We start from the raw sequence: 15,065 nt of genomic DNA on the forward strand, positions 1-15,065 counted from the left end.
TTATTACTTTAATTTAGACTTTAAGACCTACATTTCTATAATCAAAAAAATTTTTATTTAATTGTTTAACTTGTTATATTAATTTATATAGCTTACAATTTTCAGTATTGCTATTGTATTCTAGTTACCCCCTTCCTTCGCTGATCATAACAGATTTGAAATTTTATTATAATTGCAATTTCATACTTGAAAATCTAGACTTCCTTTTCATTGATATTCTCTAAAATTTTCTCATATTTCATGATACGTCGATACAATGCACAAAAGAGCTTAGTTACACTTCCTCCATTTTTGATCAAATGAAGCTAAATACCTACCTTTACCGTACGTGTCGAAGAGCACTTGTACTTCAAGTTTTTTGTGTGTTGTGTTTATACGAAGACGTAAGGTGGAGCTTGTGGTAACAACAAAATGGTAGCTTGCATTGGAAAGTTCAATTTTAAAAGACTAGTTTGATTATTTTATTGAGAAGTAATACGAAACTATTTGCTAAACCCTTTGCACTTGAAGCCATTTGGTACGCATATTATCAGCAGCATGTTCCCATTGCAATGGAAATACCGCATTCACACATAATTAAATAATGTGTGCATTAAGGAATATTGTTTTATTTTATTACATGTAAAATATTAAAAAAAAAATTAAGTTATACGATTTATATTCATATTTACAGTATTAAATGAATATAAACATTGTCTACACAGCAGTTTTCGAGTTTGAAAACAAGTTTTATATAGCTTCATTCCCAAACAATCGAGTGTGAAGATGTACTTATTATTAATCACAACATGTGCCTATTTATACTTTCCTATATAAAAATAAAAATTTATTTATTTTTTAATTTTAGCAGTGCTTAATCAAAATATTTATGTTTGAGGTATTATACGTCAGCAGATTCACTTCTTTGTACTGTACGTTTCAATATCATACATTACGAATAAAAATTTTAAAACTGAATAAAATCTTGCATACTTTTCTAGGCACAGGTTAGTTGGTAAGTCAATCACGATCGAAGCAAAGCTTACCTTCAAAGAATGGATATCGTTTTTATTTTGGCAGTATGGTTGAATTGCATAAACGAAAGCAGTAAGTTTGTTAGTGAAACTTTGAAACATTGCAGCTGAGTTTTACAATGCACACTTAAGGTGCATCCACACCAAAGCGAACGCTTGCGAACGAACCAACATTCCCAGGTAATTTTACCTGCAAAGGTTAATTCTTTCGTAAGCGTTGGTTTTGGTGTGGATGTACCTTTAGGTTAAGTAGCTTCTAAGTATTTTATATTAACCACTGAAATAATACTTACAATCCAAGCATATATAAAAATTTTAAAATTTAAAGTAGTCGTTTTGTTTTTTTCAAGATTTTGGCTTTTATTTCGAACATTTGTTTTAATATATTTTAATTCGCTTTTGCCTTCATCACGAGAACTCCTAATAGTCACTAACACATTAGGAATCGCCTGATGAAAGCCAAAATTCATAGCCAAAATCCTAAAAAACAAAACGACTTTAAATAGTCTCGAAGTAACAACTTAAAAATAGAAAATAAAATACATATATTTAAATATATATTGTTACGAATTTGCTTTTTGTAATTCCGTCTTTGTTCTCGTTCGTATCTCTGGATTGTCAATAACCCAGCAACTGCCAAAAATAATCACGCCAGCTAATTGTTAATACTTAATAGTCTTTATTTACTAAATATCTTATATACTTTCAAAGAGAATATTTGTTAGAAATATGAAAATTATAAACAACACTTTTAAGATAAGATATATTTATATAATTATTTATTATTTATAACTAAAAAAAAGCAGATATCTTTCATGGTTTTTTTTCTTTCTGTCAATTTACAGTGTTGCCGTGTGGCAACGATTTTATATTTTCCAGACCAAATTTGTTACAAAATATTAATATTTGCCCAGAGATTATTTTTCGCTAAATAATATAAGTAGTATAGTCGGCTGAAATATTATTTACTTCTTATTATAAGTACAATATCTTAACCGTATTGTAGTCGGAATACTATCTCTTCAAGAGCTCAGACTGAACTGAACTGACTGTGCTTATGTTGTTTGGTTCATTAGAGTTAGTGCCTGTTGGTACCTTTACTCCCTTATCTTTTTGAACATTTTAGTTATATTCACTAGGTCAATCCTCTGGGCTTTAATATCCTTAAAGTTGGATTTCTGGATTGTCCACCTTCTGAAATAATTTCAATGCTTTGTCCTTTATGTATGTCCGTGTTCCTAATATATATGAGCGGTATGATGTTGGGTATTTTTGTGCTATTTGTAGTTGAGCTATGCTACTTTTTGCTGCATTCCCATACACCATGCATCCGTTTAAGAGATTCGGTCTTATTATCGGCTTGTTGATCAATATCTTGTTTTTGATGTTTAGTTTTTTCCTTATCATTGGTTGCAGTGATTTTGGCAGTCCACTGCAAATCATTCTTTTTTTTCTCGAATGTGTGGTATATGTGGTATTTCTCTGTTGTAAACCCATAGTTTTTGTGAGTTTTGAACTTTTTTCCTTGTTATGAAAATTGCTTGTGTTTTTTCGACGTTTATTTTGATTTTCCATTTTGTGAAGTACTTTTCCAGTTCCTCTATGTATTCCTGCAGATTTCTTGTGATCTGTGTCTCCTTTTTGCTGAAATACATAATGCATGTATCATCGGCGTGAAGAGATAAAAATCTTTAATTGTTGTGGGTAAATCAAACTAGTTTTGTTCTTTGATTTGTTTGGACCTTAAGCTGGCGTTCTTACTTACTTACTTACTTAGTTGGCCATTACAGACGTGTGTCGTCCTTGACCGCGTCGAGTAGCCTCCGCCAGTCAGCCCGATTAGTTGCTTTCTGACGCCAGTTGGTAGTACCGAGCGCCCCCAAATCGTTTGTCACCTGGTCCTTCCACCGAAGATACGGACGTCCTCTACCGCGTTTTCCACCTGCGGGTACCGAATCAAATACCTTTCTAGCCGGAGCACTTTCTTCCATTCGCATGACATGACCTAGCCAGCGTAGCCGCTGAATTTTTATGCGCTTAACTATGTCAATGTCGCGGTATAGCTCATATAGCTCTTCGTTCCATTTAATTCGATACTCGTCGCCAACGCGTAAGGAACCATAGATCTTCCGAAGAATTTCCGAAGAATCTCTCGAATGCTCCTAACGCCTTCTCATCACTGTTGGTAATTGTCCAAGCTTCTGCACCACACAGCAGGACAGGTATGATAAGGGATTTGTAGAGCGTGATTTTTATTTGTCGAGAGCGGGCTTTATTTCTCAATTGCTTACTTAGCCCGAAGTAACATTTGTTGGCAAGAGTAATTCTTCGTTGAATCTCTAGGCTGACGTCATTTTTGGTGTTTAAGCTGGTTCCTAAATAAACAAAGTCTTTCACAACTTCGAACTTATAATTGTCAACAGTGACGTGGGTCCCAAGACGCTCAGGAGATTTGTTTGTTGACAGAAAGTACTTTGTTTTGTCCTCATTTACCACAAGACCCATTTGCTTTGCTTGTTTTTCTAAGTTGGAAAATACCGCACTGACGACGTGGGTGTTCAGACCAATGATATCAATATCGTCGGCATACGCAAGTAGCATTACACTTTTGTAGAATATTGTGCCAGTACGGTTTAAATCTGCTGCTCGAATTATCGTTTCCAACATTAGGTTAAAGTAGTCACACGACAAGGAGTCACCCTGTCTGAAACCTCGTTTGGTATCAAACGCCTCGGAGAGGTTCTTTCCAATTCTAACGGAGCTGGTGGTGTTGCTCAACGTCATTTTACATAGCCGTATAAGTTTTGCTGAGATACCAAATTCAGACATAGCGGCATAGAATGTGCTTCTAGTCGTAGTGTCAAAAGCAGCTTTGAAGTCGACAAATAGGTGGTGTGTGTCGATTTGTTTTTCTTGAGTCTTCTCCAGGATTTGACGCACTGTGAATATCTGGTCTAGAGTGGATTTGCCAGGTCGTTCTCTGTTAGTCAGTTTTAATAGCTGCTTTGCAGAAATAGAGACGAAATTTTTGTTTTCCTCAAGACTCCGGAAATAGATATAAAGCTAACATTTTGAAGATTAGAATTAAGAGATAATACAAATCAAGTCGTTTTATTTCTAACTATTCATAACTATATGGTAGTTATGAATGAGAAAGTTATATTCATCGATCAGCCAAGAATGCACACAAGGACATGTAAAATATCTTTCCTTTTTCAAATAATTGACAGATGGCGTAAAACTACTCCCTGTGATATAATTTAATTTTAAGATCCAATTCAGGATGATACTAAACAGTTCAAGTATTCATTAACCTGTTATAGTTGCTTTTGGCGTAATATATAGATACCTGAATGCAGAGTAATCCAATGTAAATCAAATAGATTTGTAAAATATATTAAAAATAAAATAAAAAAGATATTGAATTATTGAAGAGACTGACATGTGACAAGAGACTACTCAGAGTCAAATAAATAAATCGCCAGAAAACAGGTATAGTGGACTTCTGATGTGTATTTTGTAATAAATACACAGAGAAAAAATTGACGGCAAATGCCATAATCGTATAAAGATAAAATTAGATACTATGTAAATGAAGTTAGGTTTTTCTTATTAGTTTTCTTATAATTATTTATAATATTTATGTTTTATATATTATAAATTATTGAAAATGTTAATTTTGTAAATGTAAATATAACCTAAATTTAATAAAAAGAATACTACTACTACACAGAGAAAAAACATGGCGAAGGTTCTTGGCTGAACTGAAATCTTAGGTGGGAAAATGAGAAAGAGTAGACATCTAAGAACAACCTATACAACTTGCAGCTTAAAATAGAATAACAATGACTATTTGACTGAACATATGATGATGAGCTTAAGGGGCTTAACACTTTTATTTCTGACCCACTACACTCAATTAAATAGGAAACTTCAATTCAGCAAACATAAAAAGCACTGGGCTTTGAAATGATAAGTATATCAAATAAATAATAAAAAATTTATAAATTATTTGTATAATAGTGAAAGACCATTGACATTTAAGAAAAAGTAATGGTGACTAAGCTTGTCAGAAAAAATCTGTAAATTTAAAACTGGGTCAGGAGCTATAGAAAGCAAGGACATACTATAGCTGTGTAGGAAAAAATGTAAGAATTATCAGAATTTTACTGTGGAATAATTTAACATGTCTAACAAAATCTCGAATTCCAATCCATGATATAACACTAAATATTATAAACCGCTCATAATACTTAGCAGATATCAAACATATATGATATTAGTCTACCATAAAAAAAACATAATGTAAGTTCTGTAAAGTATCACTTAATGAACATGTCTATATATTAAGTTATAATAAGTCGTCATCTAAGTTATACTTAAGTGTAACACTCAAGTGCTTTCCCACAACAAAAAGAGTGCCCAAGTGTGAGTTCCAGAAACTTGTTGATTCCATGAAGAGGTTGCGGTGAATACTTCAACAATATTCAACTTACCTTACAGCAACAACAACAACAGACCAAATAGTCTAGCTTCATGATGTTTGCAAGTTTTGAGAATTATGGACAGTTTTTGCTGTACGCGTAATTATTGAACTAATGTACGTTGTGGATCAAAACAATATTTTCCGAAATCATTAAAATTATCTTCAGGTTTTGATTATAAGAGTTACATCATTATTTTATCTCGTCGCATTACTAAGCATTTAGTTTTCAACTGTTTAGTTGTTGTTGTTGTGTTTGCTCTTCCCCACACTAAGCTAGAATTTTTATAATTTATTTATTTTCTAACTGATGACGGACCGGAGATCAGCATATCTTTCTGTGCATCCTGAGCTAAACTTAAGGTTTGTTAGGACGGGGTTGGGCAACGTATCAACTTTTGTGAATAATTTTGGGGCTCTGTCCTTGATATATTTTTTCACTGAGTCGAACATTAGTATTTTGCCGTGGCAGAGGATCTGTCATATATATTCTTCTACATGGAATAAATTTCCATATATTTTTCTACATTTCATAATTTTCAAAAGATTATTTTTGTTTTGACTCAAACTGAATAGTAGTAAAATATTTGAATATTAAATTGAATAGATCTAAGAAGTATAGGAGTTTTAAATGTCATTTGTAAAATATGTTAAAATAACAATCAGGTTTAAAGGAATAAAAGTGTAAAAATTTTCGTATATCAAAATTTTCAATAAAAACAACTGGCGGAAAGTGTCCTCGTAACAAAACTTTAGTATATCTTTTAAAAAATCTAATTTTTAGTCATGGATCCTATGCTAATTGTTTCCCCAAAGGACAAACTCCGTTTCTCAAAAACGGGTGAACGTGAATGTCTTTTGCATCTTAAAAATTCGGTTAATACTCCAATTACATATAAGGTAAATTTATATGAATCTTTTTGAATAAATTTTGTAAAACTCGTTTGAATTTTTAATTTAAGGTTCAGACCTCATCACCAATGAAATTCCGTGTCAGACCACGTTTTGGTGTTTTGCAACAAGGCGAATCAGTAAATGTTGCCATTGTTCTAAAAAATCACGTAAAACTTAAAGAAGGATTCGAAAAAGATAAGTTCCTCATAAGTGCTCTACCAGCTCCTCCTGATTTGAATGGACCGGAAGTCATGGAAATGTTTTGGAAACAAGTTCCTTCAAAGTCTTACAAAATTGAACAACATCGCGTATCCTGTGTATATGATGTATTAAAAGCGCCGGTGGAATGTTTATGTTGTCAAAGGTCAAAGGTAGATAAAATAATTAAGTGTTCAAAAAATTAACGTTTATGTGACATATAACAACACAATATTGAAAACGCTTTTCTTGTTCGGATCAACTATATCTATAGCCTCATTCTCCTTACTACTTTATTCCTCTACAAAATCTCTACAATTTCTGTAAATTCTCTACAATCTCTACGAATCTCTACAAAATAATAGTTTATTTCGAAGATCTGTAGTGGTTTTTTCAGGATGAAGTGAATTTATATGCAATTGATATTTCGCGAGTCAACGTTCATTGACTACTCAACCCTCTGAAATAGTCGCTGTTCTACATTACAACGGATTTATTGAAGAAATCGCTGTTTCCCTCCTTCGATATTCGCATGTTTAACTAAAATTTCTACTTATAGCAGCTCTAAGATGAAAAATATTTAGTGATTGCACACATAAGCTTTCTTTCGAAATAAGCCTGACGTTTGTTGTCTTATACTGGATTCACACGAGAGTTTTGTTTGTAATTTTAGCTGTCAAAAATTTTCATTTTACACTGAAATCAACAACAATGACAGCTAAAATCACACAAAAATTTCTCATGTGAATCCAGTATTAATAGCCAGAAACCAATTGGACGACAAAAGCTCAAAACACAAGCTTAGAAATGAGCCCTCTGGTACTCTCTGCAAAACGAAAGCCGTTCAAACAATATGACTTTTGAAAAAATTTTGATTACATATCAATGCATACTAAATAACAGTGTAAGTGTAAGCAAAACAATATTGAAATTTTACTCAAAGCGAAATTAGGGGTAAGAGAGAAAAAGATAAAGAGAGAAAGAGAAAGCAGTGTACGCTGCTTGGAACAATTGTACTTCTTTCGTAATCACAGAAGGACCTGTTTTCGTTGCACAATTGGACATAGTCCTTAAGAACATATTAGGTGGTCTTGCTTCCTTGTATTACGGAAATCATTTGTATATACCTCAAAATTCATTCTTTAACGTAGTTAGGCCCATGTTATGCAGACTGTCACGGCCACGGCCACGTTAAAATTGACTCTTTCGGGCTATGACGAAAATGCATATTATGTAGAGTGTCACATCCGTATTGCCATTTCCGTATTTCTACTACTATTGCTACTGTTGTACTTTTTGGTTGTGCCTAAATTGAAAAGGGAATGTAGATATGTTCGCTTTTAATTACCCGCCATGAAGGCTGTAAAAATATTAATTTATTATTATATTTTCTCATAATAATTGTTAAGAGTATGTAGTGGTTGTTGTAGTTACTTAATTTTATCTATTTTATTTATTTAAATATTACAAATTATTTTGTTTTACATTTCTTCCAATCATAATGGCGGGAGACTCGATCGTTGGAACACTCTTTTTCTTTTTGACAGTTTTTTATAATAATTTTTTGGTGTAGCCATAGTACTCCCCCTTAAGTAGCGAAGTCACTGAATTTGGTTGGAAAAAAACGTTGCGTCCTGATCTTGTCAGGTTAGCTCTTGTATTTGGTCGTAAAGACTGGTCGCAATTTACGTTGTTTGGGGTAGGTCATACCACTGATTTGTTGTAAACGTCTATGTCTGTATTGTGACATATGAAAGCCGCTTTAAGGCGATCTATGCTCATTGTTTGTTCTTTGTTTTCGATCAGTACTTTAAGCGTCTTGTCATTCCGCTCTAGTATTTGGTAAGGGCCGTCGTAAGGTTGCGTCAGTGGTGGTTTTATCTTGTCATTTCGTATAAATATATGCGTAGCTGCGCTTAGAGCCGGTGGTATGTTTTAACCTCGGTCTGTATGATGCGATACTAACGTTGATTTGACTTTTTGCATTTGTGCTTTTAGCTTGGTTATGAAATCGTGTTGATTTGTATTTTTGTTGTTAAGGTTGCTTACTATTGCTTAAGATAAATTTTCCAACTTCATTTTTGTTGTATACCGAATGCTGGGGTGAGACAACCCATGAATAGCTTTAAAGATATGTAACCGGTACTTCTGTGGAATGTAAGGACGAATTCACCCAGTTGAAACTTCGCAATAAATTTTGTCTGATATTGCTTGTAAGAACAAGCAATATGCGAGTAGATAGTAGATAGTTTTATTCTACTGGAACGTTGTCTTTTCCGCTGACATAAACGATATTAGTAGTAAATTGGCTTATATAACTAAGCAGACGGACTTGACGTGCTGAAGCCTTGTTGGACTTTTACTGGAATGCGAACGTAAGTGGCTTGTGATAAGTTAATAACACGAATTCACGACCTTCTAACATGTGTCGAAAATGTTTTATGCCCTGATATGCGGCTCACTGTTAATCTGTTAATCGTTTAGAGAAAAAACCGAGTGGTTTTTGGAAGGTTGTTTTGTTCGATTCGGTCCAGGATAACGGTGTGTTGTCGTTCTTCTTGTTTCTTGTATCATTTGTTGAAGTTTAGTTTGAGAGTCTGCTGCGTTTGGTACGAACGATACGATAAAAGTTGACTAACGCTAGACATCTTTTTAATTCTTTTGTTTTTGTTGGAAGCGGGTTCTCGATGATGCTCTTCACTCGATCTGGTAGAGGTTGAATGCTTTTTCACTGATGACACTAATAAACGCATTTTGATACGTTTATTACTAAACCATGTTTTCTGAATCGTTCAAATACTAGTTGCAAGTGTTGTCTGTGCTCTTCTTTATTTGCTGATGCAATAATGATGTCGTCAATATAGGCAAATGCGAATTCGAGATCTCGTAATACTTCGTGAATGTGGCGTTGAAATGTTTGACCTGCATTGCAAAGTCCGAATGTCATGTTGGTAAATTCAAATAATCCAAACGGAGTAATGATCGTCGTTTTTGGAATATCAACCGATTCAACTGGTATCTGGTGATATGACTTAATTAAGTCGATCGTTGAAAAATCTTTTGGTTATTATAACATGTGTGTAAAATCATGTATATCAGGAACTGAATAACGATCTGGGATGGTGATTGTATTTAAGCGATGGTAATCTTCACAAAGTCTCCAACTTCCGTTTGGTTTTTTTACCATATGTAAGGGGCTAGCCCAATTGCTTCTTGATGGATGACATATTCCAGCTGTGACTAACTTTTGGAAATCTTCTTTCGCTGCTGCTAGCATGTCTGGAGGTAATCTACGTTGTCTCTCACATATTGGTCTTTGTTAAAATGTGGAGAGGTGACTTTGGTCACCTCGCAATTTGTCGGTATTGATTTTGTAATGTCAATGTATTTTTTTAATAGATCTGCAATTTTGCAAGCTGTGTTCACAGTTGATATTTTTTGGGCGGTTATCTTACGTTCGCTTGTAGCTAAAAAATGTTTGTCGATCTGTCGATCAATCGTTTCATTTTAATGTCTACTATTAATCCGAAATGATTTAAAAAATCAGCGCCGATGATTGAAGTGTTTGCATCTGCGATAATAAATGGCCATGTGAAATTTCTTCGTAAGCCAAGAGCTAGAGTTAGCTCCATTTTACCAAATGTTTTGATCGTAGAACCATTTGCTGCTTAGAGTATTCTATCGTTATTAATCTTTGTATTTGAATTTTTTTGTTTGACGGCAATACGAGAAACATCTGCACCCGTGTCGATTAGAAATGATTTTTTAGTCTTATTCTCTTAGATAAACAGTCGTATAGATGTTTTGTTTACAACTTCCTCTGCCGCCGTAGACTAAGTCGGTTTTAGTTTTTTGTGCTATATGGGCATGGCTGCTTGCAATTTTTTGGACTTGAACCATATGTTTTATGACTCTAACAATTTGTACTGCTATTTTCTTTGCTATCATCATGACATTGCCGGTTTCTTTATGTTGAACGTGAACGTGGATTTGTTCTTGAGCTGTGTTTGGCCGATAATTTCGAGACCATTTTCGTGATTCTGGTCACTTCTCGTTGAAACTGTTCGATTTGCGCATCACGTTGAATATGAGCTGCTGTAGGGGCGTCAGCTGCGTTGACATAAGTTACTTGCATCTTTCATCTTTGGTAGTTCTACTTGAATTGTGGCTTGACATGTTTGTATTTCTACAGGGAGATGTTGTAACCATAACCCTCTCAGTAATGATTCGTCTTTTTTGTATAGTGTTATAAATCTGTTCTAACAACGATGCATCCAGTGCCGCGATAACCCTAACAAACTTTTGAGTATCGGCCTTCATGTTATTGACTTGGAACCAGTATAAACCAATATTGTTCCTTATTAATGTTGGAATTGGCAGCTTTATTGCAGTGATTTTTGCGAATTGCATGCAAGCATTTTTCACCATAAATAATGCACTTTGATTGTCACAAAAAACCTTGGTTGGGGTTGTTAAAAATTCTACGAATCCTATTTCTCCAAGTAGACTACGCAGGAAAACTACTTATTTTACACCTTGGTTGACTGCAACATATTCAGCCTCCATAGTACTTAATGCAACTATGGGTTGCTTCTTTGACTCCCATGACACAAGACCGCCAGCTATAAAAGTAGTGAAGCCAGGACTTTCGATCATTGGAGTCTGTGTCTAAATCAGAATCTGTAAAGGATATAAATTCGTTCTGATTATGACTATAGGTAATTATACCTTTTAGATATTGTTTCAGGTATCTTAACACGTGTTTTGCTGCTTGAAACTGTTCTTGATGTGGATGTTTATTGAGTTGCGAAAGTTTTGAAACCACATATGCAGTATAAGGACGAAAGATTATACATAAATACATGAGACAGCAGATAAGACTTTGATATTCTTTATTGACAAATGCATCATATTCGTTTTCGCATTTTTTCAAATCCGAACCAATTAGCCATGGCGAAGACGCGCCCTTACATTCACTCATGCTGCATCGTTTTAGCAACTTCTTTGTATATTTTTCTTGATGAATACTAATATCACCTCGTGTTTCATTTTTCCCGATTTCCAATCCAAGATAAAACGAATTCGAGCCACGTTCATCAACTTCAACCATCAACTTCAACCATCAACTTCATCCATCTCAATTTGAGTATTCGATACCACCAACATATCGTCTACATACACTGCGATGAAGCACAAATTCTGCACTTGACGTCTTACATATACACAGCTGTCGGATAAACACCTTCTAAATTCCAATGTCTCCAAAATTTGCGTCACTTTTTTATTCTATTCGCGCCCAGCCTGCTTCCATCCATATAAAGCTTTGTTAAGCTTACATACTTTGCTGCGATTGTAAATATTTTCAAATTCTGGTGGTTGACGTATAAACACCTCTTCCTGCAGGTCACCATTTAAGTACGCTGCAACAATGTCAACATGATTTACTAAAAGCTTATGCCTTGCAGCCAGTGCTAGCAGTAACCGAATTGTAGACTGTCTTACCACAGAGGACAATATTTCGATATAATCCACCTGATACTGTTGAGAACATCCTTGAGCAACTAACCTTGCTTTTTTTTCCCACCTACAACCTATTATATTTTTATCTTCAGGTTTGTCTACCAATGACCAAGTATTGTTTTTTAATAAAGACATGTATTCTGTATTCATAGCCTTTTGTCAATATTCAGCATCCTCTGAATATAATGCTTCCTGTACAGTCTGTAGATTTTCTGCATATAAACTTAGTTTTTGTTGCTTTGCTCTATTTCTTGTTTTCCTTTCTTTAACATTTTTCTTATTTTCAACATTTTTCTCTTCCAGATCCAAGTCATTTTCAGTGATTTCCGAATTTATTTGAATTTTTCGGCACAACCGTTTTTGGATTTGAGAACCCCATGCAGAATGACTGATTTTCATCTGCAATTACTTTTTGTATATTTTTCTCCTTCACAAATGAATTTTGAAGAAATTTCACATCCCTTGCTTTTATAATATAATATTTCGTTTTGAAGAGTTGTATAATCTATAGCCCTTTGTTGAAGTTTCATAGCTGATCATTTTGTATACAGTTCCTTCTGGTGCAAATTCTTATTTAGCACGATCGCATTGCATCCAAATGTTTGTATGTGGTGAACAGATGGTTTTCTCACAAACCAACGTTCATATGGGGTTACATTCAGCAAAACCGTTGTAGGTGATCTATTTCGCAAGTAACAGGCGGTGTTTACAGCTTCAGCACATAAAAATTGAGGTAAACCAGAATTGAATAATAAGCACCTTGTCATTTCTACGAGTGTTCTATTTACTCTCTCTACTACACCATTCTGCTGAGGGCAATGGGTTAACGTCTTTTGATGCAATATACTGTTTTTCTCAAAAAAGAATTTAAATTTTCAGATTTTAATATTTTGTTTAATGATAAAAAATTGCAATGTAAACCGGGAACGAAAAGGAACGAAACTTAAGAGAGATAAGTTTGCATATTTTGTCTTTACATTTAGTGTTCCTCTCTTCTCTGAATATACGCAGTCACCTGACGCCAACACTATTTTTTGCTTCCACTCTTCAAGAGAATCGAATAACTATTTTCTTGGGCTCATGTGAGATGTAGCGCCTGAATCTAAAACCCACGTTTTATTGTTCTGTTGAGAGCATACTGCCGTAAACGCTGACGCAGCCTTCTCAACCTTCTCTCCCGACTGCGGCCATTCAGAACGTACGTGTCCCCTTTAATGGCATTTATACATAGCACTCGATATTGTTGCTTTTCCAGCTCTTCTTGTTGTTATTTTTACTTTTGATGTTATTTCTATTATTTGCATTATACCGCATGTTGAAGTTTTTACCGTTACTTTTGTTTTTATTATATCGGTAATTCTTGGAATGTGATGTCTGTTATATTCAATATTTGATGTATTTAGAAGTCTAGAAGTCGTTTATCATTTCCCTCACCTTTGCCGTCTCGTCGCCTTACCTCTTCTAGGATTTTGGACACTATCTGATCTAGCTTAAGCAATTCATCCCTACTTTCTACGACAACTACGAAATTTTCCATTTCATCCGGCAACGCACATAATAATAAAACCGATATAAATTCTTCATATAATTCAATATTGATACTTTTGAGGCTGTCCACAATAATGCAAAATTCGCCTATTTGGCTTGATATGTTCTCTATACTCTTTATTTTAAAGCATGTGAGCTGTTTAAACAAATTAACTTTACGGCACGCTGTATTTGATTCATATAAATTTTTTAAAATATCCCAGGCATCCTTCGCCTTATTACAGTTTCTAATATGAATAAGTTCACTGGATTTAACACTCAAGTTGATTCTAGCAAGCGCTAATTGATCTCATACAATCCAACTTGTCTTTTCCGCTGAAGCTTCCGGACATTTACTCCCGATTACATTCCACAAATCTAATCTAATCAATAAACTTTGGACTTGTACCGACCAAGTCTAGTAGTTATCACTACTTAATTTTTCAATACTTGAAACCGAAAACATTATAATTTTAATAAACCTTGGTTATGGGCCCAGGTAAAAACGCGCTATTGACACGTGGTCCAACTAAAACCAACACCATCAAACAAAGAACACAACCGTATTCGTTTAATGTTTAAAGATAAAGTAAGAATAAGAATAAATAAGAGTAAGAATAATTATAAGTGCAATGGATTGCAGTGTTGCCATGTACAAATTATGCAACATATTTCTTAGTTTTCTAAAGCTTCAAACTGGTTAAAACTTTATAATAAATTACTTTTCCAGATAATAGATAATCCCATTGATACAATAAAATCTTGTGTTGACGTACAAGAAAACCAGATGATAATAGAAGAAAAGGATGAAGACACGTGTCAAGTTGCTAAGGAAACTGTTGAGAATCCAAAAACTGTACTGAAAAACCCAATGTGGCATACACAAGTTATACAATTCATTACGGCTCTTATGTTGATACTTATTACTGCAGGTTGTGGATATCTACTAAAAAGGTTATCTGAATTTGAATTTTATACTGAAGTCGAATGTTGTGTTGAAACACCACTTAAATCGGCGGAGACGGGACGAAAGCTAAACATTGAATCCTTATAAATTCATGAAGGTCATCCTTAAGACCTTCATCCTGAGTGAGTTTTTTCTACTAGTTGAGTCTCATGCTATCTTTTAGTCCACAAAATTCTAGTGATAATTATTCTGTTGTTGTGAATAAATAACACTAAATAGTGAAATAAATTAAACAAAAATGATGGAAAGTCCCAAGATGTACGTTTTATTATTATTATTTATTTATATATATATAATTAGTTATTGAAAATCTCTCAAATTTAATTGACGTCATGAAAGAAATTGCAGCAGCTATAAATACATTAAGCACAGCAGTGGAATAACAAAAAAAAAAAAATGAAATAGTTTTATGATTATTGCTTAAAAATATATAAATATTTTTTTTTTTTTTTTTTTTTTTTTT

General features: G+C 33.9%; 1 protein-coding gene across 1 annotated transcript; it reads left to right on the forward strand.

Annotated features, from left to right (window-relative positions):
* The first annotated feature begins 6,169 nt into the window (after window positions 1-6,169).
* On the forward strand, window positions 6,170-14,850 carry LOC119661836 (motile sperm domain-containing protein 2-like). Its single transcript, XM_038071339.1, has 3 exons — window positions 6,170-6,396; window positions 6,459-6,761; window positions 14,366-14,850. Exons 1-3 carry the CDS (start codon window positions 6,283-6,285, stop codon window positions 14,687-14,689), a joined length of 741 nt encoding a protein of 246 aa, XP_037927267.1. The 5' UTR covers window positions 6,170-6,282; the 3' UTR covers window positions 14,690-14,850.
* The last annotated feature ends 215 nt before the right edge of the window (window positions 14,851-15,065 follow it).

This window comes from Teleopsis dalmanni, chromosome X (genome assembly GCF_002237135.1).
Source record: "Teleopsis dalmanni isolate 2A chromosome X, ASM223713v2, whole genome shotgun sequence".
Taxonomy (NCBI): Eukaryota; Metazoa; Arthropoda; class Insecta; order Diptera; family Diopsidae; genus Teleopsis; species Teleopsis dalmanni.